This window comes from Hesperophylax consimilis, chromosome 11, assembly GCF_061612785.1.
Source record: "Hesperophylax consimilis isolate HC1 chromosome 11, BYU_Hcon_1.0, whole genome shotgun sequence".
NCBI lineage: Eukaryota > Metazoa > Arthropoda > Insecta > Trichoptera > Limnephilidae > Hesperophylax > Hesperophylax consimilis.
In genome coordinates, this window is record NC_142846.1 from 2,567,510 (window position 1) to 2,592,492 (window position 24,983).

General features: G+C 35.2%; 2 protein-coding genes across 3 annotated transcripts in view; both read right to left on the bottom strand.

The window, feature by feature from the left end:
• Positions 1–2,835: 2,835 nt before the first annotated feature.
• On the bottom strand, positions 2,836–14,333 carry LOC149419653 (putative delta-1-pyrroline-5-carboxylate synthase). Its single transcript, XM_089636970.1, has 7 exons — positions 14,039–14,333; positions 13,602–13,769; positions 12,428–12,541; positions 10,672–10,773; positions 9,014–9,166; positions 7,505–7,684; positions 2,836–5,739 (listed from the first exon to the last, which is right to left on the bottom strand). Exons 1-7 carry the CDS (start codon positions 14,060–14,062, stop codon positions 5,590–5,592), a joined length of 891 nt encoding a protein of 296 aa, XP_089493096.1. The 5' UTR covers positions 14,063–14,333; the 3' UTR covers positions 2,836–5,589.
• A 4,083-nt stretch (positions 14,334–18,416) lies between these two features.
• P5CS (Delta[1]-pyrroline-5-carboxylate synthase) overlaps positions 18,417–24,983 on the bottom strand; it is a 43,321-nt gene continuing 36,754 nt past the window's right edge. For both annotated transcript variants that reach the window (XM_089636971.1, XM_089636972.1), the window contains exons 7-10: positions 24,409–24,597; positions 21,451–21,643; positions 19,517–20,524; positions 18,417–19,020 (exon numbers count right to left, since the gene is read on the bottom strand). In XM_089636971.1, the coding sequence (XP_089493097.1) occupies positions 18,758–19,020; positions 19,517–20,524; positions 21,451–21,643; positions 24,409–24,597 (1,653 nt within the window). In that variant the 3' untranslated portion in view covers positions 18,417–18,757. The remainder of the gene's footprint in view (positions 19,021–19,516; positions 20,525–21,450; positions 21,644–24,408; positions 24,598–24,983) is intronic.

The following is a 24,983-nucleotide window of genomic DNA, read 5'->3' on the forward strand; positions in this document are numbered from 1 at the left end:
GTTATCGAGTAAATCGAGTTAGAAGTTGATTTATTTTTTATTTTTTTAAATTAAATTCTTATAAATTATTACTGAAGATCAAAGTACCCAACTAATTAAAACTATTTGAAAGTAAAACAAATGAAGAAACTCGGATTTGAAGCATTATTTTGAAATCACCCTTCATTTAATCAGGTGTAATCATAAAATATTTCTGCTCTGCAGGGTTAAAACATCTGTTGTTCAACCCTAAACACCAGAAAAAACTTTAACCCTAAAATAGCCGAAAAATATTTTTTTTTTGGTTTTTTTTTTTTTTTTTGTGAAAATGCTTAAATCAAAAAACTTTATGTTTTTTTGGGTTCCCCATGTGGTGTAGATTCTCCAGTTTCCCGCTTGTAATACGAGTTTCCGGACACCGTGTATAAAAAATATTCAGAATTGGCAATTGGTAAAGGGAAGGAAATATTGCAAAAAATGTCTCGTGTCATTAAATTAAATTAACTGCTCTTTTATTCCATTGTATTCATACGTTTTCTTCTATTTTTATTTTAATATCTTATTTTCTCTATCTTATTTCTGTGTATCCTAACATCTTAACATTGTAATCTAAAAAAATGGCACGTGCCTAGTATGGTGGATGTAGAAAACAAAAAACTGTAATCATTAAAATTTTTATGAATAAAGAAACACCAAAAAAATCTTTTAATTTCATTTGATTGAATACCAAGATACTTACATAGTTGAAAAGTTGTTTGAAATGGCTTTAGCCAAGTTTCGTGACCAGATCTAAATAGCCAGGTATTCCACACTTTCCCATTCCCCACAGCCTCACAACATATCCCAATTATTGGGGATGCCGTAGTCTCACTGGCTACAGACAGTTATGAGCAGTTGAAATTCTTGTGCGGTATTTACATAAAAAATGGAAATAGTTAAGAATATTGCATCATTTTCATGCATACTAATATTGTTCTTTTTTATTCCGTGATAAAAAATATCTGAACCAGTCTCAGTAGAATTCAAGTAATTTTTATATTATTTTGATAGCTAATATTGTACAATGATGCAACATTAAATAGTTCTCATTTATAAAGTAGGTACATATTAAAAAATAAATATCTAAATGAAATGAAAATACTTGATTTTAAGTCACTTTATTGATAAATTTTATTGTATATTGTATACTAGAGTGAGACAGAGCGTCAGTTGTGTGAGAGAGGTGGGGGAGGGGAACTTGGGATAAGTGAAGTAATGGGGAACATACTAAGAATTGGGCTGACAGATAAATATAATTGGTTATTAATGATTTCAACATTTGAATTTACCGATTTTTTATTTATTTCCAAAGCTTCTAAATTGTTTAGTCTTTATTATATCTGTATATAAAGTGACTTAATACCAAGTATTTTTATTTCATTTATTTAAAATGTCAAGTCACAATCTGTTTGCTTCTTTTGAAAAATTAAATAAATACCTCATTAATTAAATTTTATCAGTATCGTATAATATGTGAGGTTTGGACAAAGACGATGATAACTTATGTTAATTTATTTATATGAAATGCAAACAAACTCCACAAGTAAAATAAAATAATGAATCGACGCATCGGCTATATCTGGCCTTAAAATATCTCTAAATAGTCTAAAATAAAGTTGCAATCTGTGTTTGTCTGTGTGTACGCTTAGTTCTTCTAAACTACGCAACGGATATTGATAGGGTTTTCATTATCATTTAGAGAATTTCTTCCGGAAGGTTTACATATATAATACATGCATATTGTATTTATAGAAAGTAGAGAAAAGTCAATGTTTTATAATCAAGTCGTAAAAATATTTTTTCGAGCACTACATTGCCAACGCTGGATAAACTTTATGAGATACCTCAAAATAATGTCCTAAGGAATTGTATATCTTAAAAAGGCCTGCAAAAAAGTTCACGGTGGTGTTCGTATATCTCCTAAGGATAACCCCCAGTAATGCCGGGTACATGTCAGCTAATATATAAATAAAGCATTAAATATGGACTGGGCATTCAAAAAAGATGAGAATAATCAACGATCACAACTGGCTAGAATATATCTCAAGCAAGATAAATAATTATTGCCGAATGATTGTCTTGGTCGTCAGACAAGATGCTGGCCTTTAATATTGTCATGCCTCTTCAAGATTGCTGAAATGTATTACACAAATTCACAATACTAAAAATGATCTCCTGCAATAATTCCACCAAACCTATACATATAATGTTAAAAAAATTGCGAAATTATTTTAATATTAATCGTGTTTGAAATTATGACAGCTTTGGTAGCGGGTAGGTAGTGAACAGGAGAAGCCACCAATGCGTTGGAGTGATCAAATATACTGGTGCCCCAAACGTCAGTGTCCACGGTTCTCCACGCAGCACGGGACCACGAGGAGTGGAGGAGTCTGGTCCATCAGAGCAATTGGAGTTGGGGTCACAATCCTCAGCATTATTTCATGGCCTTTACTTTATAAAAAAAATGCTACAACGGTGGTAAGATAAATGAATTTTTAATTCTCTGGCATTTTATTTATCATTATTATGTTTTAAAATGTGTCAGTTATGGCCAGATGTTTTGCGAGGTAGTCACAGCAACGATAATACAAATACAAATGACTTGACTTTTGATCTGCATTTCCAACGTCAATCTCAAAATAATCTAAATCTTCCTTAGTCTAAATATTGGACTGACGTATCAGTATGATTATATTATTATTACACTCTTCGACCTACTTTAAAATGAGAATTGAGAAATAAATTATTAATATATTCTTTATAAAATTACATATTTAATTACAAAGCATGTAGTAGGTATCTAAATAAAATGGAGGTATTTATATATTATAATAAATAATACAGACTTATTCTTAAGCTATGTTTTTTTAATTAAAATAAAATATATGTAGTTGATTATCAAAGCACGTAGTTAGCTTCAAATTTAAGCTAATGATGGCAAAATTTATGTAGGGATATTAAATGTACAAAATTTTTTGCATTTATCCATTTTAAAATAAAAGCACAGGCAAATCTTTTTAAAGAGGACACGCTTTAGTGTATTTGTGTACACTGATATTTTTGAAAGGTCCAAAAAGTTTTTCAAACTGGTTTTTGAACACACGCTCGCCCAGTCCCCTCTTACCCAGCAAATGCCCAAAGATACTGGGTGCCTAGCGACATTTATCACTAACAATTCAATTTCACAATGTTCTTTTTATGATTCTTTATTCAGCTTTGTAACAAAAACAAAATAATAATAAAATTTAAATATGTTTTGTTCCATCCAGTACACCTCTAAACAAACAAGGGTCTCTTTACAATGATTTAACCGTACATCGACATAGCTCCGGAAATCTTCTCCAAGTTTTTTCTTGACAAAATTGTGTTAATACGAGCCCTAACAACCTACGCTCCACCACCGTATTTTACTAAATGCAATAGAGAAAACCTTTCTGCCTTTAAACCTACATCCCTCGAAGAAGTAAGGAAATTAATTCTTACTTCACCGAACAAGCAGTGTTCGCTCGACCCTATCCCAACGTGGCTACTGAAAAAATGTTGCAATGAAATTGCTCCCTTTTTAGTTCATCTTTTCAATAAGTCACTTAGCACGGGTGACTTTCCAAAATCTCTTAAATCAGCTATCGTAACTCCGTTATTAAAAAAACCGCAACTGGACGCTGAAGATCTTTCAAATTACCGACCCGTTTCAAATCTGCCTTTTATATCAAAAATATTTGAAAAAATCGCAGCCTCGCAGGTCATATGTCACTTAAATTCAAATGAATTATTAACTAAATACCAATCTGCATATAGACGGTTCCACTCCACAGAAACCGGGTTACTACGTGTTTTGTCGGACATAACTACTGCCATTGAGTCGGGTAAACTGGCACTTCTTTCAGTCTTGGACATGAATGCTGCATTTGACACGATTGACCATGACTTTCTTATTAAACGATTGGATGAATCATTTGGTTTAAACTGTGATGTTAAGACCTGGCTGACATCGTACCTGGCCAACCGTTTACAAGCCGTAAAAGTGGGAAAAAACCAATCAAATTATGCAATCCTTTCATCTGGAGTACCCCAAGGGTCCGTTCTGGGCCCACTACTCTTCATCCTCTTCACAAATGATGTCGCTAAAATAATCGAATCATTTGGCCTTCTATCTCACTGCTACGCTGATGACCAGCAAGTTTATTTTTACTGCTTACCAGAAGAAATAAACAGTCTAAAAATTCGTATATCTGAGTGTATAGAAGCAATTACTCGCTGGATGACCTCAAATAGATTGAAACTGAATCCCACAAAGACTGAGTTTCTGTGGACTGCTACAAGCAGACGTCAGCATAACATTGAAAACTCCCCAATAACCATTTCAGGAAGTGACATCACTCCAAAAACGTGCATCAAATTACTGGGTGTCAATCTGGACGCTAATTTTTCCCTTAAAACTCAGGTGAATAGAACTGTAAGCACGGGGTTCTTTCAATTAAGGCAAATTAAAGCAGTGCAGAGAAACCTGCCAACAGAGGCGACTAAATTGTTAGTCAATTCCTATGTTGTTTCACGTCTAGATTATTGCAACGGAATATATGCAAGTCTCCCCAAATGTCAAATCAACAAATTACAATCCGTTTTCAACGCCGCGGCAAGGCTTATCACCGGAGTATCTAAATACTCCCACATTTCAGAGCATCTCAAAAATCTGCACTGGCTCAAATGTCCTGAAAGAATCCAGTGCAAGATATGCTGGATGGTATTTAAGTCACTTAACGGAATGGCTCCGGCTTACTTATCAGAATTGTGTATTGCAGAAGATTCCAATTCCCGACAGTCAACCCTTAGGTCAGCAACGTCATCAGCTATCGGAAGGTTGAAGGAACCAAAGCGCACACCAGATACTAAGTTCGGTGAGCGTGCTTTCGCCGTGTCAGGACCTAAAGCCTGGAATGGACTGCCGCATGATTTGAGAATGATCGCAGACTCGACAGAATTTAGGTCTAAACTTAAAACGCACCTTTTCAGACAGTCGTATCCATAATTTCAGAAACCTCCACTTTCACAGCCGACGGCAATTTAAATTAACAAAATGTAAAAAAAAAAAAATACTAAAAATAAAATAAAATAAATAAAAATAATAATTAAAAATAAATAAATAAAAATGATAACAACTAACAATTTGTAGGCTTTTTAAGACGGTTAAAATACAGTTAAATTAAAATAAAAACTATAGCAGACTTAAGGTCATGCGATGACCAGTGTTTTTTGATATAGTGTCCTCTGCGTGCAGTTTTGTGTGACTTGCCAGGTAAGTATGTTTTGGTATCTTTTTTAAATAACAAATGTAGATCCTAGGAAATAAATTGTACAGCGCCTTTGAGGTGATTTTTCACAAAAACGGCGCTCTACAAATTATCCAATTATTATTATTATTATTATAGTATATTATTATTATATGTTGCAAGAGATAGATATTTATTGATTTAACCGTTATATGCAATAATTAAGATATTACAATCACTTAATTAATCAGTGACTACAATATCCATAGATGATTTGAATTGTCTAAATGCGCATGATACTTTATTGATAGAAAAAGGTTCCCACACTGTCTCCGGCCAGAAGGGCTGTGATGAAGTTGGGCTCCTCTCCGTTGCAGATGACTGGGCTCACTCCTCGAGACAGGGCGTAGGTCGCTGCCTTCACTTTAGAATCCATTCCTCCAGTTCCAATCTGAAAAATAAATAATCTTATGTATCTAAGTAACTAACCATCACTTCGTTTCTCTGCAGGAAGCGAGAGGATTGACTGCTAAACATCTCGGTTTCAGCACATACTACTTGCTTCATTAAATTCTAACATCGTCTCATACAAATCCTTCTGTTGTTCTGACTATTGACATGGTTTACGTAATGTAAAACATCTGAATTATTAATTTAGGTTACATGGTTAGAAACTGAATGAGGGAGCTGGTAGGACTGTTAACAGGACACTGGCACTTCAGGTGTATATACAAATGGCTGTAGGAAATGCGAAGATGATTGAATTCACCCACGATATAATGTCCCGCCTAGAAATACATACCTGGAAAGACACATAATGGCAACAGGAAAAATACCAAAATATTCAATAACAACTAATGACATTACACAACTTATAGACACATTGCAGAGCTCAAAATGGCAGGCAAAAGACAGGGTTATTGCCATCCTTTTCATTTAGCACTAATCTGTAACGCGTAGCGTGAGGTCATGTGCTATCTCTATCCAAATCGCGTAAATGAGTGACAAAATGCCCCTGTGCGTGGTGAAAAAGTGTTTCCATTGCATGGCAAACACTAGTAAAAACCAAGGAATAACATTTCATTTGTAAATATGTACACCCAAATTACTTAATATTTTAAATAATACAATTATTTTTATTGTTTCTTAATGATTTTAAACGCCATCAGATAAAGTGAGAAAGCAAACAAAGCAACATATAAGTATAAGGACAACTTGCTGGCACTAAGTCGTCTTATTCAGAGTTCTGTATTCGTCTTAGCCCATCGTCCCATGGGTCGGTAAGCAATCGACATAAACCGAATGCTGCAAGAGACTATGCAGAAAAGTTCCACACTGTATTATCTTACTTACACTGCGTTATCTTACTAAAGCGAACGTTATAGTATTTGGTTTATGTTGATTGCTTATGCTACGTATACATCCGCGAGCCGAACTGCCGAACTGAACCTCAACTTATGGGAAAGAAACGAAGCAACCGCAAATGGCGCGAAACGCCGCTTGCAGTTGATTAGTTCCTTTCCCGTAATTCGTGGTACAGTTCGCAAATGTATAAGTACTCGTACCGACGCGTGGGACGACGGGATTAGTGTAAGCAAGTAAGCTTATAATCATGTTAATCACACCTGTGATGTAGAATGTAGTGTTCGACGCAACTGTTAAGTATGTAAATGCTGTCTAGTCCAAAATCTATTTTGTTCATACATGCGGGAGTTATGTTGACGGTCTCCTTATCAAAAATAATAGGCCCATTGAACTATCTCTCATATCTTATTCTCTTGATATTAGTTCAGCCTCTTCACCAAATTTGTCATTGGGTATTGACGAATGTCTCCTGGTTTTGAATGTGAATTCCTAGATATCGGAGCCTTCTTCCCATCGAAGTGGGATATTGGCAAAATAGGTAAATGGAAGTTTCTTCATCCTCTTTATAATTCCTACAGCTATATGCCTATGTAAAAAATACCCGGTAACAAAGACAGTGATAAGTATGAAGTTACTGTTAAGTAGCAATTTAGTTGACTGTAGAATCCTTTATATTTTTCTGAACCTGCTGCACGCATCATTGCAGTTCGGTGGCGTTATTTGCATGACTGCATGTGTGGATGGCACTTATCACTTTTCTCAGGAAAATTTAGTTAGCACTTATCGCTGTCCCTGCTACTCGCTACTTGTAATCTAACCATTAGTGTTTTCCAAATGGTGACATGACTTACATTGGAAGTTCCTCCAAATTTGATTCCTGTCTGTTTCATCGGCTGGAAGTTGCTGATGAGTTTGGAGCCAGGTTCCGACGGAGGCTTGTCGTAAAGTCCGTTCACATCGGTGGCCAGGATGATCAGGTCTGATTCTATCTCCGCCGCCAGGGCCACGGCCAAAATGTCATTGTCACAGAGCTGGAATTTTGTAAATAAATACCAATCAAGAATCTTTCGCCAATCATAAATATATTAAAAAAAATTTGAAAAGAATAAACAATTTACTTCATAGTATGTAAACATTTCAAAGGTAGGTGTAATGCCAAGTGGCAATTTCTTCCAACCAAATGATCAGATTTTTAGTGAGACCACTGCAATGTCAAAACATGTCAATGTGTTGTTAATGTTCTTTTCAAGTTCTGTTATATTATATTGACAAGTTCTTTCACAAAATTGAAATAATAACAGAACTTGAAAATAATTGAATTGTTCAAATTCTGTGAAACAACCCGTCCTTCCACTTAAGTGACACCTTACAAGAATGCCCCTTACTGTAAAGTGTAAAGGCGCGGGAAGTATGTCGCCGTTATAAGGCAGGTTAAGGTAGAGACTGTAGTAAAGGATTTATTAATGCAGGTCTTGAAGAGGCTCAGATTATATGAAGGAGGAAAAACAGATGCCGGTAACTCATTCCATATACTAATCAAAAACGAGCCGAAGAAACGACCCATTCTCATGAGCGTATTCCGCTTGTGGCCGTCGAGTTTCACGCACATGCACCGGTACACCGGGGATCAACGTTGCTATCTCCTTAGAGCAGGCTGCATTAAATACTCGTAGAACAGACTCAGCATGCCCACATTGCGTCTGCGCATTAGAGATGGCAATCGGTCTGTTAACAATGGATTGTCAATGGAATGGATGCCCTCCTTTGCACAGAATCAAGTAAGCTTATAAAGTATTGTGGGTCTCCAGCCCAGAGGTGGCTTCCAAATTCATTTGGTCGGCATACTTGAGATTTGCATAGCGTTAGCAGCTGGTCACTATTGAAGAATCTGCTAACCCTCTAAAAGACGCCCAGTTTCTTGGAAACCAGATTTACTTGGCCTTCTATAGAGCCCCTATAACTTGAGCCGGTCTGATATACTTATTAAAAGGATTTCAATGGAGTCTAAATTGGTAAGGGTGCTTCCATCAAATTGCACCAGACTGTCATTGATCTCCCTCTTTGCCAAAATCAGACATGCTTGGATTTTTGAGAAGTTGTAAGTGGCCAGATTGGTTTTTCTCGAGGTGGTGGTCAACTTTTGTCTCAAAACTTCTCGAGATGTTTGGATATCGTAAGTGGAAGGGGCTAGTCAAAAAGGTAACCCTCGTGAACAGCGCTGTCGTCAGCGTAGCAATGAATTGGTGCACATTCAAGGAGAAACAAAAACAATGTTAGTTCCAGCAAAGATCCTTGTGGTACCCCCGCATTGATTTGTAGTTTGGAGTTAGATTAAAAAGTACTACAAAAATGATTCTTACATTGACGTCGTCAGAGCGCCCTGAATCTGGGACATTCACGGCATCGTTTGTGTTGATAATGGGGATAATGTTAAGAGAAAGCAATTCACTTAGTGTGCTTTTAATAATGTCACGGGCATCTTGCTGACCCATGCTCCCATTTGAGATTAAGACCTATAAAAAAATGCACATATTACTGATTGAAATCGTAACAACAATAACATAAAATAAAAATTGCACGGTTGGGTGAGATAGGAATACTATATTGTTACTTTAATAAGAATGCTAAAAAACATGATATTTAGAGCCGTAAACAGGGTGTTAAGGGACATACTTGATTTATTTTAGCCAGTGATTCCTGACATAACTTTGAGTAAAAGTGTTAATGAAATTTTGGTCTACGGTGACTTTTTTAATGTTTTTTATTTTATTTAACCCTAGATAACTAATCGCTCGTCGAAGCGACGACGCGCTACTCGACGAAATTCGAGAAAATTTGGGGGTTCACGAGATTCAAATGGGGGTACATATGAGCGGACCCCCATTTACCTCAAGTCAACATTTAGGAGTTCCGTAAATGACACAATAGACCTAACACAAATATATACAAATATAATGACTGAGAAATTACTTGTTTAATATTTGTATTTTTATATTTCGTAAAGTTGTTAATTGAGGTACATAAGTAGAGTCTACGTTCCTTTTCTCGTCAGAATTAATATATTCAAGCAAAACATTGCACATTGGAAGTCGCGAATTTTCCTATTTCCCCAACTTGTTTTTGAAAAATGTCCAGGGTAATAATGACGTTCAAAATTTAAATGCACTTCACACAGACTTCAAAACTAAGTTTGAGGACATTTTGACTGTGGAAGTGAAATGTTGAAGAATCGGATATCATATGACAATAAGAACTGATCGGAATAAGCGCTAACAAAGAACTTAAGGGGCAGTTCTGTAGGGCCAGCTACAGAAAGAAATTCCCGTTGCTTATCCTGCTTCATTTTCATTTGGTGTAATACCTCACAAGGGCTCCCCTGTCTGCACAATGTAAAGACAGAGCAACTATACCGCCACACAATTGTTGGGCAGGCAAGGGAAGGGAATCTTTTTACTAAAAAAATGAATGATTATCTCATGGGACGTTAATAGTTTTAGGAAAATTCAATATTCGAAGGGGTCTACGAAAAAAAAAACGTTTGGCATGTGGTCTACGGGGCAAAAAAGTTTGGGAACCTCTGGTGTAGACTGATATTTTGATATTAATTTGTTCATTATAAACCTTACTTTTGTGCCATGTAACAAGTTCCTATCTTAATTAAATATTTTTGATTTATTTCTAGTGTTTTATTGCGTAGTCCACTCCACGAAAGTGTAGTTACAATGAAACAATGAAAACAGTTTAGTTATCTAGGGTTAAAAAAAAATAATTTTTTATCAATTTTTTATTGTCATCACTGGTCACCCTTCACTTATGTCCAATACTTGCTGATTTTACATGTTTTAGTAGAATGTTTCTCTTTATTTACTTTGTACACAGTCCCAATTATGTCCCAATTACGTCCCAACTGTCTGGAGCCAGTGAGACAATGTCGTCCACAATTAGAGTATGTTGCGAGGCTGAAGGAAGAGGGGAGGGGAAAGAGATAGGGAAGATTAAGGTTGGGAAATAGTTTTACCTGAGCCACATTGATGTTGTACTGCGCAAACAGGGTCCTGTATAGAGACATCAGTCCAGGCTGGCCGATGGCAGCCGCTGCCCTCTTTTGGGAAATATTCAACTGAAAATATTAATAAACATACATTATTCTTTAATTCTATCTCACACCGCATGTTTATTAATACCTGCCAGATCTAGTACCACTGTGCTACAGATGTTTTCTCATTATGTATATAAATAACTGGGCACGAAATAGTTAAGAGGAAGCTACAAGCCAAAAAAGTGTATATTCTTGGTATACCTTATATTGTAGGTAATAGGCATTAAAATCGCTTGACAAACTGAGTATAGAAACGTTCGATTTCAAGCACAAAACTGGTTTTTATTTAAATATTGAAGACAATATTAGTGATTTCTAAACGAAAATCTGAAACAGAAAAATCAGAAAACGAAACGGTCACATCTGGGACTCGAACCCAGGACCCTTGTCTTATATGGTTTTTATTTGTTTTGAAAATAATTTTATAAGAAAGCAAAGAAGTTAATCAAGTGAAACTGTCACGGATAATCTTAGCTATAACACTTTATTTTTTTAAAGTTGTTTCCTTTATGCGTTCAAACATTTCTATAGAATTTTTTTTTTTTTTTAAGTATCAAAAAGGGGAAACCTTTTATTTTTTGAATGCTAAGAATTAAGTAAATCTTTAAAAAATGTCAACGTAAAATGAAAATGATGCCGTTTTTATATTATGAGTTTTCATATTAGGACTAGGTAATTTTATTTAATTATTGGGACAAATGGAAAAATTCACAAAAAATTATAGTATTATCTGTGATAGTTCGAGCTACAAGATATAGATGGCTCTAGTATCGAGAGATCATAGAGGTTATTGAGTTATCAGTTTTAAATAGGGTTGCCACTCCGGGGTGGATATCAAGGTAAGGGGAGCCTTTAGGTTTTTAGCAACAGAGAGATTCTAAGAGCCTAAGATAATGGACATTAGTCTCCTAACTCGACACATGAATAAGAGTACATACAGGGTGTATCGGCAAGTACCTGACAAACTTTAACCAGCTATTCCTCAGCACATTTGGAGTAAAAAATGTTATGGGCGCTTTGCTGTCCGGTAACATTTTTTTTCCATTAAAAACAAAAAATAAATAAAAAATCTACAATCCGTCACTGTCATTTGCATTGAATCTCGTGTTCAACAGCTGTTATTGGCAAGTGTGTCAAAAAGTGTCTCGCTCTTTCGTACACACTAAATAATAATAGTTAAAAATGAGACGAATGGTGCCGTGCCATTTCGTTGTGATTGTAAAAGCGCGCCAACGTAGGTACGTACGTACATTATTCAACGAAACTCGAACAAAATATTGCCAGATGGGTTTTCAAACTTTGACAAAGGATAAAACATTGGTGACATGTGGTGAAAATATGAATATGTAGTAAATTTTTTATTAAAAAAAAATGTTACCGGACAGCAAAGTGCCCATAACATTTTTTACTCCAAATTTGCTAAGGAATAGCTGGTTAAAGTTTGTCGGGTACGTGCCGATACACCCTGTATAAGTCTTAATAAAATAAATGTGATTTACTGTTATTATTTCAAGAATTCATACACAACCATTATCTATTACTTTTTTCTATACACAACTTAACAAACTTATGGTCACTCGCTGAGTGAAAAGACGGTATGTCAATTTGTAACACTGAGATCGAACAATTGGGCAATATTATAAGTCTGCAGTTGCTCAGTTTGATTTAAACTTACCGTATTGGGTAGTCCTTTCTTATTTAACTCTTCCAGAAGTATCTTCTTCCCAAAGGCAACGGCTCCACTAGACACGATGCAGCATTCAATGCCTTTGGAGTGACAGATGGCCAGCTAGAGTAAAAAGTATACAAAACAAAATAATTCTTTGACTAATAAGGTGCAAATATTGAATCAACGACTAGAATTAATGGAACACTATTGGTCTAATATTGTAAATAATTGCTGTTTATGCTAAATATATAAATGACTGTTTGTTTCCTAAATAAAATACTATCCTCCAAAATTACTATCCTCCTTATATTAGCTTAAATACTTGACATATCATTTTATATTTTACGTATTCCTGCGCACATACATAAGTTACCATTAATAATTGACGGAATAATTGGGATTTCTCTAGTTTAAAAGCCCATAAGACAGAAAAATGCATGGGGTCATCGGAAGACCCACTTGGTTACAGACATTTTGTTTGGCACCTTGGCCTTTCAAAAGTTAATATTGACAAGTCAAATTTATTACATAAATATTATATGTATAATACGGAGAGCAAATTGATTGTGCTAAAATTGGAAAAACTTCCTAGTTGGATTGTAAAAAATTTCTGTAAAAATTGGCAAGCCATATTACAATGTTTAAATAAACATAATTCATAGAAATTCATTTGCAATAAGGTAAGTAAGAAAGCAAGCTGCATATAACCCCTCTGATTTTTGGCATATTATGGCAAGTTTCAAACGTCTCGCTTGCCATAATGTGCCAAATTTATAAAACCTAAAAATATGGTATTAGCGGTGAAATCTGGGTGGATTCATTGGCTTTAAACCGTAGTAAGCAGTTCAAATATGTTTCCATATAAATATTTAGAGGAATGATATTAATTAAATGGAAAACCAAACACCCATCGCTCGGGTGGTTAACGGAAAGAGAGGTTGCAACGTAGCTCTAAGTGGCAGGCCCGGTATAAATCTCAATATTACCTACAAATAACTCTGTTTCCTGAGTTATATTGTACAATATCAGAAGAAAAGAGTAAACAACTAAATACGAATTGTTTTTAAATCAATTGTTATCTGGCAGAAAAAAAACTGTTTAGTGCTGTCAGATTATATTAGAAATAATTAAATATGTATAATGGACTTCATTCAGTTAATAATCAATTAATAAGCTTCACCTGTTCCACAATAGATGTCAGTCGTGGCAGTGCTACTCCTTTTCCATCTTCCCGAGTTACAACGGAACTTCCCAGCTTTATGAGGAACCTACCGGTGTCCTTCAGCTCTTGTCGATTCTCAAAAGTTCTCTCTTTCTTTTGGCGTTTAACATAGCTAGGCAATTCCAGCTGAACAAGAGATAATCAGTTCTTAACCACAATTCACATTGATCAGATATAAAACATCAAATATTAGACAGCTGATAAAAGAGAGAGATTGTGAAATAAATTTTCTAGGTTATAAATTATATAATAGTATTAATAATAAACCTATTACATTTGTATGAACGATTTTATTTAGGTTTAGGTAAATGACATTAGGTACACTATATATATAGCCGAGTTGTTAAATCAAGAGTTGAGAAACAATACAAATTAAAACAAGATGACATACTCACCAATTGAGCCTTACAAACTGACATGATTCAATTTGGAGGAAGCGATTCCTGTTAATTATGCAAAATGAAAACTACCACAGATTTCCAGCAAGTTACAATAATAATAATATTGTCATTGCAGTCAGTTTCATAATCTGATAAGACCTTAAGTTAAGTGATGATTAGGATTTTCTCTTGTTATGTATTTATCAGCTGTCAGTGCTAATTTTAGGACATATTTGATAACATAAAGCAGTTCTTGCCCACGAGAACGCAGAAAAGAAAATCTAATTATTTAGTAAAGAAACTGGAAGCAAAAAGTATGCTTCCTCGGAAAACAACAGTAAAAAAGTGACTTAGACTGCCATCTATTGATAAAAAAATAAACGTCAATGATTTAAAACAGAAAACCTTGTAAAATTTGTAAATACATACAGGGTTTTTCCAATAAGAGGTGTTATTTTGATATTCAATCGTAAAAGATCAATGTTTTCGTTGCTTGTGTGGCACGTAGCGCCGTCTTGTTGAAAGTAAACGTTGTCCAGATCAATACCATCCAATTCCGGCCATAAAAAATCATTAATCACTCGATAGCGCAATCATTTCACCGTAACTGTTGCTCCAGCCTCACTTTCGAAAAAGTAAGGTCCAATGATTCCGCCGTACCATAAACCGCACCAAACAGTCACACGTTGAGGATAGAGAGGCTTTTCAACAATAAATCTTGGGTTTTCCGTGCCCCAGATGCGACAATTTTGCTTGTTGACGAAGCCACCGAGGTGGAAATGGGCCTCATCACTCTAGATGATTTGCATTTGATTAGCTCAAGGGAATTTTAATAATTTCAATGCATTGTTGAAGCGTGTATCGTTCCATTTTTATTAATGGCGTAGTTTTTACTTGTCAAATGTCAAAAAATGACATCTTCAAAAGTAACACCTACCGAAATAGCGGGCTATTCAAAATAACACCTTTTATTGGAAAACCCTGTATATATTTACAGAGGCGGATTTGCAGTCTTGGCCGCCCTAGGCCCTAAGGCCCCAGACCATGTAGCCGCCCCTTTCTCAGTACCCATCATATTGACCTGGAGTATCCAAACTTTTCAGTAAGTTCCTAGGGTCAAAACCGTTTTAATTTTCCTGCCATTATCATTCATGGTTCATGGGGTGAGATTTGTCCAGGTCTTGGCGGCGGATACATCTGCCCACCTGCTGCGTGGCGGGCCGGATCGAGAGAGACTGGGTGAGGGAGGCCTTTTGACCTTTCCAGCCGGACTATCTTGACCCATCGCCTTGCACTGCAGTTGGAGGGATGTATTCATACGTATGTCACTCCTGGACACACTAATCCCCAGATTCCTACCCAACCACCCCTCATACATTTTCCTTTTCACAACTTCCTATCCTTCCCTTCCTTAAAACGACCCTCCACACAGCATCACCTAAGATGACATAGGTCGTGAGGGAAAATATTTTCCTCAAAGCCTCCTGTGTGGAATTAATGTAAAAAAATACGCTTGCTAAATTCGCTAGTTCAATTACTGTATAATTGTCGATTGTCGCAGGCCGGATTGATGACATTGGCGGGCCGTTGTTTGGAGACCCCTGATATAGACTCTAGACTACACAATGAATTTACTTTATTGACAACTTTTATCGAAACCGATTCAGAAATTTAGTTAACTATAATAGCTGCTAGTTTGTAATACTTTCTAATTTATTTAACTTGTTTCAGGTTTATTCTCATACAATAATATATAAGTGTATCACAGTTACAATTAGGGTTGCCAGATACGGGCTGGATAAAAAGTTATTATTAAGTCTCCAAACAAATAAAAGAAACCAGCAACTCTTTTAAATAAAAATCAGCTTAAGGTACATATTCGAATATAATAACTAAACTTAAAATACAAATTAAAACGTTGGTAAAAAAATTTACGTAAAGCATTATCTAACATAAAAAAAAACTGAACTCAAAACAAAAATCTGGCAGTTACAATTCTCGTCTGCAATTAAGTGTAGCAAAATCGTTAATTAGATCTTCGCAATCCAATTTCCTTAAAAAATCTGCTTCTATGTTAAGCCAAGCAAGATTGTTCAGCCTTTGCTCCGCCATTGTTGTGCGTAAATATTTTTTTACACGTCGTAAACAAGAAAATGATCGTTCTCCAGAATAGTTACTGGCGGGAGTACACACACACATTCGAAGAGCAATATCCACGTTTGGATAAATGGTTTGAAGATTTTCAGTTCGTAACCATTTTATCAAACTGACAGCATTGTTTCGATCCTTATTTTTCACACTGCAGTGAGCACGAAAATGGAGACATTCTTCTGAAAAATGGGCTTCTAAATCACTAGAATAAATCATTTGTAATGATTTTGCCCTTTCTTCGACTTCAGACGGGCTTAGTTTTGTCAATTGAGTAATAAAATTAAATTTATTATAAATTGATAAGATAAAGCTTTATCTATTTTGACCATAGATTTCACAAATTCGAACTCCGTAGGCTTCTTTAGAACAATGCTAAAAAGAAATAAAAATCCTTTGCCTCTTAATCCTATTCCAACGTTCCTCCACCCCTCCCCCCCTTTTTCATAGATTTTAACTAAAAATATTTATTTTTATATTTTTTAAAGAAAATACCTTTTTAATGTCACACTTTATTATTCACTATCATCAGTGGAAAGTTCATAATTGGCATAAATAACATCTTATTATTGTATTATTTTATAATCTCTGATTTATTTATCTATTATAGCTTTTGTAAGGTGATTGAGCGTGTTCACACAGAGCTATAATATGCGTGGGATGGCGTATTTCGGCATATCGATCGCCGTACATTCCAAATTGGAAAGTATGGAGAGCGATATGCTGAAATACGCCATCCCACGCATATTATAGCTCTGTGTGTGAACACGCTATTATGCATAACAATACCTAACGCGGTTCAGTCACTAGCGCAACTGAATCAAGGTAGGGATTGGAAATACGCGAGCGGGCGAGCGACGGAGCATGATTGGTGCGGCGAGGGCGGCTGCGGGGCGTAGGGGCGCGCTGTGTGCTGTGTGAACACGCTCTTGCATATCGATATTTCGTACGTAGAATATTTAGGTACTTAAGAAGTAATTTCTTGTTATCATCTGTGACTTTTTTGTCACGATTGGCCGCCCCTAATATCTGGCCGCCCTAGGCCCGGGCCTACATAGGCGTAAGGGCAAATCCGCCTCTGTATATTTAGATTTTTTAAAAATTGGTATAAATACCTAGATGTTTGTTTTGAAGAACACCAATATTGTGTATCTTTATGTCAAACACAAGATAAGATTTTAATTTGACTTATATTACATTTTTATTACAACAAATCAGGAAAATGATAAGACAGTTTTTTAAAATTAGTTTATTAAAATAATAACATAATTTCCTAACAAATTTAATTAAATTACATTCAAAACCTAGCAACTACCATTTTAGATGACTACAACAATCAAAAAGACAAAACAAAGCATCTTTTCATGCATTATTTTTTTATATTTTAGCTTCTAGTGTCCTAATTATTATTACACATTGCGTGGTGGCCTTCCAACTCATAATATAAAACAACACAATACGGAAAGGTATAAAATAAATATAATGTTTACCCTTCAAGCTAATTTGTTCGCTTTTGGGAATAACTCACATGATCTCACATGACCTGTAGCTCCCTTATTGTCATGGTGAAAAATATCATCTAAAACGTGTTAGAAAGAGAAAACACTACGCAATATATTCAAATCTAGAAGTTAACCACAGAGAAATTAAAAAGTTCACCTCTATGAAACCAAAGATTTGAAAACAATTTGAATTTTTTATAAACAATTTTTATATGATATTTTTGTAATACTACTAATGTTTGTTTGTCTACGTGTGTTTTTATATTTTTTTGTTATCAATAATTTTAGTTACAAAAAACGTAAAGTGTGATATTTTAATATATTTTTTATGTTTGCATTCATACATAAAATATTTCCCTAAATATATGTTTTGTTCTAATAATAATATTTGAAAGCGTATTTCATCACCTTTCAAAAACAGTTTTTAGTTTTCGGATACGTTCAGAAATATTCCATTAATTTGGATTTTATTTTTAAGGGAAATAATAATACCTTCTGTCAAAATATGACCGAGGACTGGGGAGTTGTTAAATCTTGTATTTATTGTTATTAAGTTTAATTTGTAGAACTCCATTTTATTTTTTTATTTTTTATATATACAATAATATTATTATTGGGTTTATAAAAACAGTTTATTTTTAAACAAGTTCTGCTGTGTAATTATTATTACGCGTGACAGCTGTTTCGCCCTCTGAAGGCATTATCAAACTGTATTAAAAAAAAAAAAAAAAAAAAAAAGTTAAATCTTGTGTTATACAAATCACTTTTGTTATACAAATTTCATGAAACGAAAAATTCTCTATACTCTTATAATATACCTACAACTTTGTGACGTAATTTGATGCAAAAATTTTAGGCCGTTATTGCAAGTAATACAATGCTTTCAAAATTTATTGTTTTGGGCGCCATCTTGTGTCATATATGAGTTAAAAAATGTTTTAAAGAATTATCTTGGCAAAACAAGCTAAAAAAATAATAAAAAATACTGGTATCTAAGTTGGTCGGTGATTATTATGTTAAAAAATGAGAAATTCCATCATTTTTTAAATCAAAATCAAAAAACTCTGTTAATAAGTTTCTTGAGTCAGCTAATTGGCAGCGATTCGTGGAGCCACACTTCTTGGCCGTTTTCTCCGAAGTCGGCAGCGGTGTGGTTCTTCCCGCTCAGGATCCACTTGGTGGTGAGGAGACCCTCGACTCCGACGGGGCCGCGGGCATGGATCCTGGCCGTGGAAATTCCCACTTCAGCTCCGAGGCCGAAGCGGAACCCATCTGCGAATCTGGAACTCGCGTTGTGGAAGACGCACGCGCTGTCAACGTGCTTCTGGAATGTCGCTGCGGCCTCGGCTGTTAAAAAAATAACAAACATCGAAAAAAAAGGTTCGGTCACACAGAGTGATTTCGTTACTGCGAAATAATAACGACGTAATCTCTTCGCGTAACAAGGTGACGTACCTATCGTGGTCCCAGAAAGTGGCTACGCGACTTCATAGTTACAGTATTTTTATTTTATTTGTTTGGAAAACCAACAGTTTACAATATTTTATAAGGTATAATAAAATGTACAGCGTGTCCAATAAGCTATGGATCAAATAAAGTGGGGTAATAAGGGAGGTTATTTGCAATCAAAATTACAGAATATGTGGAGCCCAATTATTAACCATTTCAATGCTATTAAGTTTTTTAAAACTGTATACAGACATGTGGTAAGTAATGTTGATCATTCAGTTAGTTTACGATATTAGGTACTTAAAGAGAATACTTTCGGAAGAACTACAACATTCCGACTCTGTGGATTTAATTATCTTTAAAAAAGTTGAACGAATCTTGGTTAGATACTTACGGTCTTCTGTGATAATAACATCAGTATGGCTGCTTCCAAACTTATGAATATGTTCCATAGCATCTTCTGTACTCTTTACCACCTCAACGCAGCATTCCAAAGATCCGTATTCATGTTTCATCGTCTTGGCGGGAGGTGGCCCGAATACCAACAGCTCTGTCAACTTTGGCCCGGCATTAATCTTGACATTTTCATTTTTCAGCATGTTGCAAATATCTAGGAAGAATGTGCCATTCTTAACTAGGTCTTCGTGGATGAGCAAGGTTTCCATAGCGTTGCAAGCAGCGGGATAGTCACACTTGGCATCCCGGACTATCTTCATAGCCTTGTTTAAATCGGCTGCTTTGTCCACGTACACGTGGCAGATTCCTTCAGCGTGCCCTAAGACAGGAATGTGTTGCGATTGCTTCTGGATGTTGCGAACTAAATCTGAAGATCCTCTCGGAATGATAAGATCTATGTGTTTCTCCATACAAAGTAAATCGCTTATTTCTTCTCGTGTTGAAATGAGAGAGATGGCGTTTGAGCAGCCAACGATTGATAAAGCTTCCTTGACAAGTTCCATCAGAGCTTTGTTAGAATTGATAGCTTCCTTGCCTCCTTTGAGCAAGAGACCATTACCAGAAGCTATCGCGAGAGCTGCTACTTGAGGTAAAGAGTCAGGTCTTGATTCAAATATGACAAGTAAGACTCCTATTGGGACTGTGACTTGTGTAAGATCTAATCCTTCTGCTAGCTTGGTCCTTCTCACAACTCTTCCAACGTTTTCAAGACTGGAGTCTGCAATTTGTTTCAGGCCGACGGCCAAACTTCTTAGTTTAGCGTCGTCAAGTGTTAGTCGAGACAACAGTGGCTTAGCCAAGTTATTGTTTTTGGCTGTTTCCAAATCTTCCAAGTTGGCTTTGAGGATAAAGTCCATTCTGGAGATGAGGAGTTCGGCTAGCTTGTTAACAGCCAGAGCTCGGTCCTCGGGGGAGAGAGATTGCAGGAGGCGACTTCCATTTCGCGCTGTAAAATAAATAATGTACAATATACATAACATGAAAAATGTAAACAAGTGTCTGTAAAATAACTAAAAATGAATGTTGAACAGCAGTGGGTTGGTGTGTATTTAAATTATGTAAATTAAATGTATGGGAACTGGGTACGATGATAAGCCCACGCTAATTTTAAAGTTCATAAAATAGAACGCAGAAAATGGCATATTTAGATATTAATTTTGCGAAATAATAATTAGGGTCCAGGGAGCTAAAAAAACACTTAGAAATGTGGTTTCTTATTAGTGTAATATGTAAAGAGGTTTTCCTTTCTCCTTTCTGCAATGAAGTGAAACAAAATGTTTGTATTTAATTGAATAAATAAAAATCTACAAAAGTAGCTCATCATTCGAGAGTTCATCATTCAACTTCAGACATGAGAAAAATAAACTGATTTCAATTTATCGGAAGAGCAATAAGTTTTTAAGGTCAAACCACAATATGAGGAGAAAAATTGGAGGACTTGTTATGGTTATTTATTATAAATATTAGGTAAATATTATTAAAAACTTTACAAAAAAGGTGAAAACTAGAAGCGCATTCCATACAAATTTGAATGGAAACAAATGTGCCACTGATGTGGTAACTTTTGGTTATAGACCATTTAGCACGCTCTCTGTTTTTCTTACACTTGCCTGAAAATATATATCGCCATCCCATTTCGCCCTACCCGAAGCATGTTTGGAGTAAAAAACGTGGACGCCATTTTGCCGTCTGATGATTTTTTTGTATCACACATCGCCACTGATCACAGTGCCACATGTTGCGATGTGATACGCGCTCTACCTTGTATGTACGCTACTCTTGGAATCGCTGGTTAAAGTCTTTTGGGTGCGTGCTGATATATCCTGTATACGTATTTTAAAAGTGAACCATCATCATCAGCAGTTTACTCACCATTCTCAGCGAGCAGCTCGGTGGAGGCCATGCCGCCCCCCTCAACATTGGTGAAGAAGGTGCCAACCTTGCGGCCGCTGATGATGGTCTTGATGGCCTTCTCTTGCATGCCGTTGCAGATCACCACGCTCACCCCGCGGTTCAGCGCCCACGTGGCAGCGTTCACCTTGGAATCCATCCCTCCTGTTCCCACCTAACGAACAAACAGGCCATGCAATTTAATAATTATTATTGTTTATTTACGAGTATCGTAATGTGGGTAAATATTTATATATAACACTACTCGTGATTAAATTACAGCAAAAAAAATCCATCTAAATCCATTCTTGTTCTTTCGTATGGTGTAAGTAAAGAATAAAGGGTCGAAAGAGGACTTAATAAATCTGCGAGCCAGTCTAAGGCTTTTTAGCACAGTGAAATCGACATCTATACAATATCGAATTACCGATGACTTTATAACGATTTCTCGAGTATGGTCGCGCTGTTGATAGCTAGGCCGATAATTTAAATGCAATAAATTATAAATCGACATACGCTGGCAACAATAGAGGTATTTTATATGAATTGACATTTACCTTGTAATCCAATCGCTACGTAAAGCTTAAAAATACAAATAAATTGACAATGATGATTTGAAATAATAACTTTAAAATATATTGGCTGTTCACAGAATCAATTGATCGCATCTTAGTAGAATTAATTAATTAATTTATTTGCTATATATAAACCATGTTTTTTCTCATAAAAATCAACCTCAGTAGAACTAAGCCCTAATCGAGGTTAACAACTTACATTTGATCGAAGCAAACATAGAGTTATCACAAACATAAAGTAATACTACATACAATCACAAAATATTTCAAAAATAAAGAAAAAAAGTATGTATTAGATGCGTTACCAGATGAGTAATTTGACAGTATATTGTAACAATATTTGAACCATAAGAGTAATCAAGTCTATGAATCGTGCAGAGATGTGCAAAATGGGTACCCAAAACCATTTGAAATGCAAAATGGAAATGGGTCAAAACATTTCCATTTGAAAATGCAAAATGCAAAATGGTTTTTAGAAAAGCATTTCAAATGCAAAATGCAAAATACCTATTTTCAAAATGCATTGAAAATGCAAAATGGTTTCTCAGGTCAAACAATTAAAATAATTATAGAATTTTTAAACAATTTTGTCATTTAATAATGGACATCAATGTAGAACAAACATATTACATGATGGTAAATCCAAAAACACCACGACTACAGATTATGAAAACACAAAATATTTGCGCGGGACTAATGTTGCCAACGTAAAAAAATAGAAACTGCTATCTAACATCTAATATTACGGCGTCATGGCCCCATGTTCAGTATTTGAATCAGTATTTTTTGTAATGGTATCACTCAATTGCCAGGGCTCCTACCAGGGAGCAACTTGACAAATGTAAATTATCTCTCATAGCGAGGTTGAGGATCGACTGATATTTGGGGCTTATGAAAAAAAATGAGTGGAGATAGTAGTAAGAATGTTGCAAAAAAGCATTTAAAATGGAAAATGCATTGAGAAAAGCATTTAAAATGCAAAATGCAAAATGGTTTTTAGAAAAGCATTTAAAATGCAAAATGGAAAATACCCATTTTGCATTTTGTATTTCCATTTGAAATGGATTTATTTGAAATAAAGCACATCTCTGGAATCGTGTATACGATTTATTGCAATTCTAAGAGTTTAGTTAGTTCACATCCATTCATTAATAAGCCAGTTATCATTATCAAAAAAGTTGTGCATATTGAATGCTTATCCGACATCTTGGAGGCCACGCTTAAAGTGGTGGCTTTTGTCTACCGACTGTCGGAATCATATTCTGACCGTGCTCGCAAATATCGCCAACTCACCGTGGAATATGGATATTATCAATATCGTATTGATTTAGGGCTTTATCCTATTGATGACAGTTTGCCAGACAGTGAGCCCTGAGCCGGGATGCCTCTCTGTCTCTCAGTGGGATCATGTACGAGATGAGATGATAAAATATACTGACACCAAATACAAACAAACACAAATACAAAATACATACAAAAAATACGCTGCTTCAAATCCACAAAGATCTCTATAAGAAGTCACACCATGCCATGGTTCGTGTTGAGAGCAATAGGCAAAATACAATGGGTCGCTTATGCACTCCATTAATGCACTCCAGTTTTGCATAACACTATTACACGTACACTGGAGTAGTTTGGTTTAATCAACTAACGACAGAGATAAGGTTAGAACCGGACTATAATAAATTTAAAAATAAAATAAACTTCACTACCTTAAATAATTTAACGAATTAGAATGACGATTATTTTATAAATTATTGTATAAAAAAACTAAAATTTCTTCACTTTATATGTTTTTATGATTCTTTTTTTTCTTCTATTTACATATGTATGTTAAGTTTTTATTTTTATTTTTTTCCCTTTACACACGAGTTTTAGACTCTTGTAAAGGTAAACATGATAATTTTTATTGAAATATGTTCTTACTATGTAAATTTAAATAATTATACTGTATTTTATAAAATAAATAAAATATATATAAAAAAAAAAAACTGAAACTGAAACCATTCAACTGCACTAAAAAACATTTACTACATAATATATTTATAATTAATTCATGTTATCATCACTATATTTTTTAAAATAATATGTAAATGAAATCCTCAGCACGGGAGATCCCAGTTAGGATATCATTATCTATATTTGTTAAAAAAATGGAAGTTGATAAAACATTTATTATATTAAAAATCAGATTTTGACATGTGTAATTTAGTACAGTATGTGTAATTTTATTACCTAGGTGTAATTATCTTCATGTGTTTTTAGATTTCATTCATTTGTAATTCTGACAGTGTGGTTCCTATTGATAAGTGAAAATCACGGCTATTTAATTGCTTGCTGATTTCACTTGAAAGAATGTACCTACCGTTGATTTGTTGCCATACTCGATATTGCTGGGGTCATTTGAGGAGTAAGTATGCATCATCCTGGCTCCGTCCATCCAGGGCGGCTTGTTGTAAATGCCGTCTACATCGGACATCAGGATCAGAAGGTCAGCGGAGATCTCGGCGGACAGCATGGCCGATAGGCTGTCGTTGTCCTTGATGATGATGCCCTGAAAACCAAGATGCTCACTCACCCATAGATGGCAAATAGATTAGTCTATTAAGTTAACCATAGATGACGTTAAGCTGTCGAGTGTTGTAGAGACCGAGTGTACGATATATAAAGTTGTCAATGTATCACATTAAAATATCAGAGCCCGTTGTCAATCTATCACATTAAAATATCAGAGCCCGCTGTCAATCTATCACATTAAAATATCAGAGCCCGTTTTCAATCTATCACATTTAAATATCAGAGCCCGTTGTCAAACTATTACACTTAAATATCAGAGCCCGTTGTCAATCTATCACATTAAAATATCAGAGCCCGTTGTCAAACTATTATATTTAAATATCAGAGCCCGTTGTCAAACTATTACATTTAAATATCAGAGCC

Excerpts from the sequence above, each read along its gene's own strand:
- LOC149419653 (XM_089636970.1), bottom strand. The coding sequence starts at position 14,062 with ATGTCAGTTTGTAAGGCTCAATTG. Across the intron at positions 13,770-14,038 it reads CAGTTTGTAAGGCTCAATTG|CTGGAATTGCCTAGCTATGT; the intron begins GTGAGTATGTCA and ends TCTCTTGTTCAG. Across the intron at positions 5,740-7,504 it reads AATTTGGAGGAACTTCCAAT|ATTGGAACTGGAGGAATGGA; the intron begins GTAAGTCATGTC and ends TTTATTTTTCAG.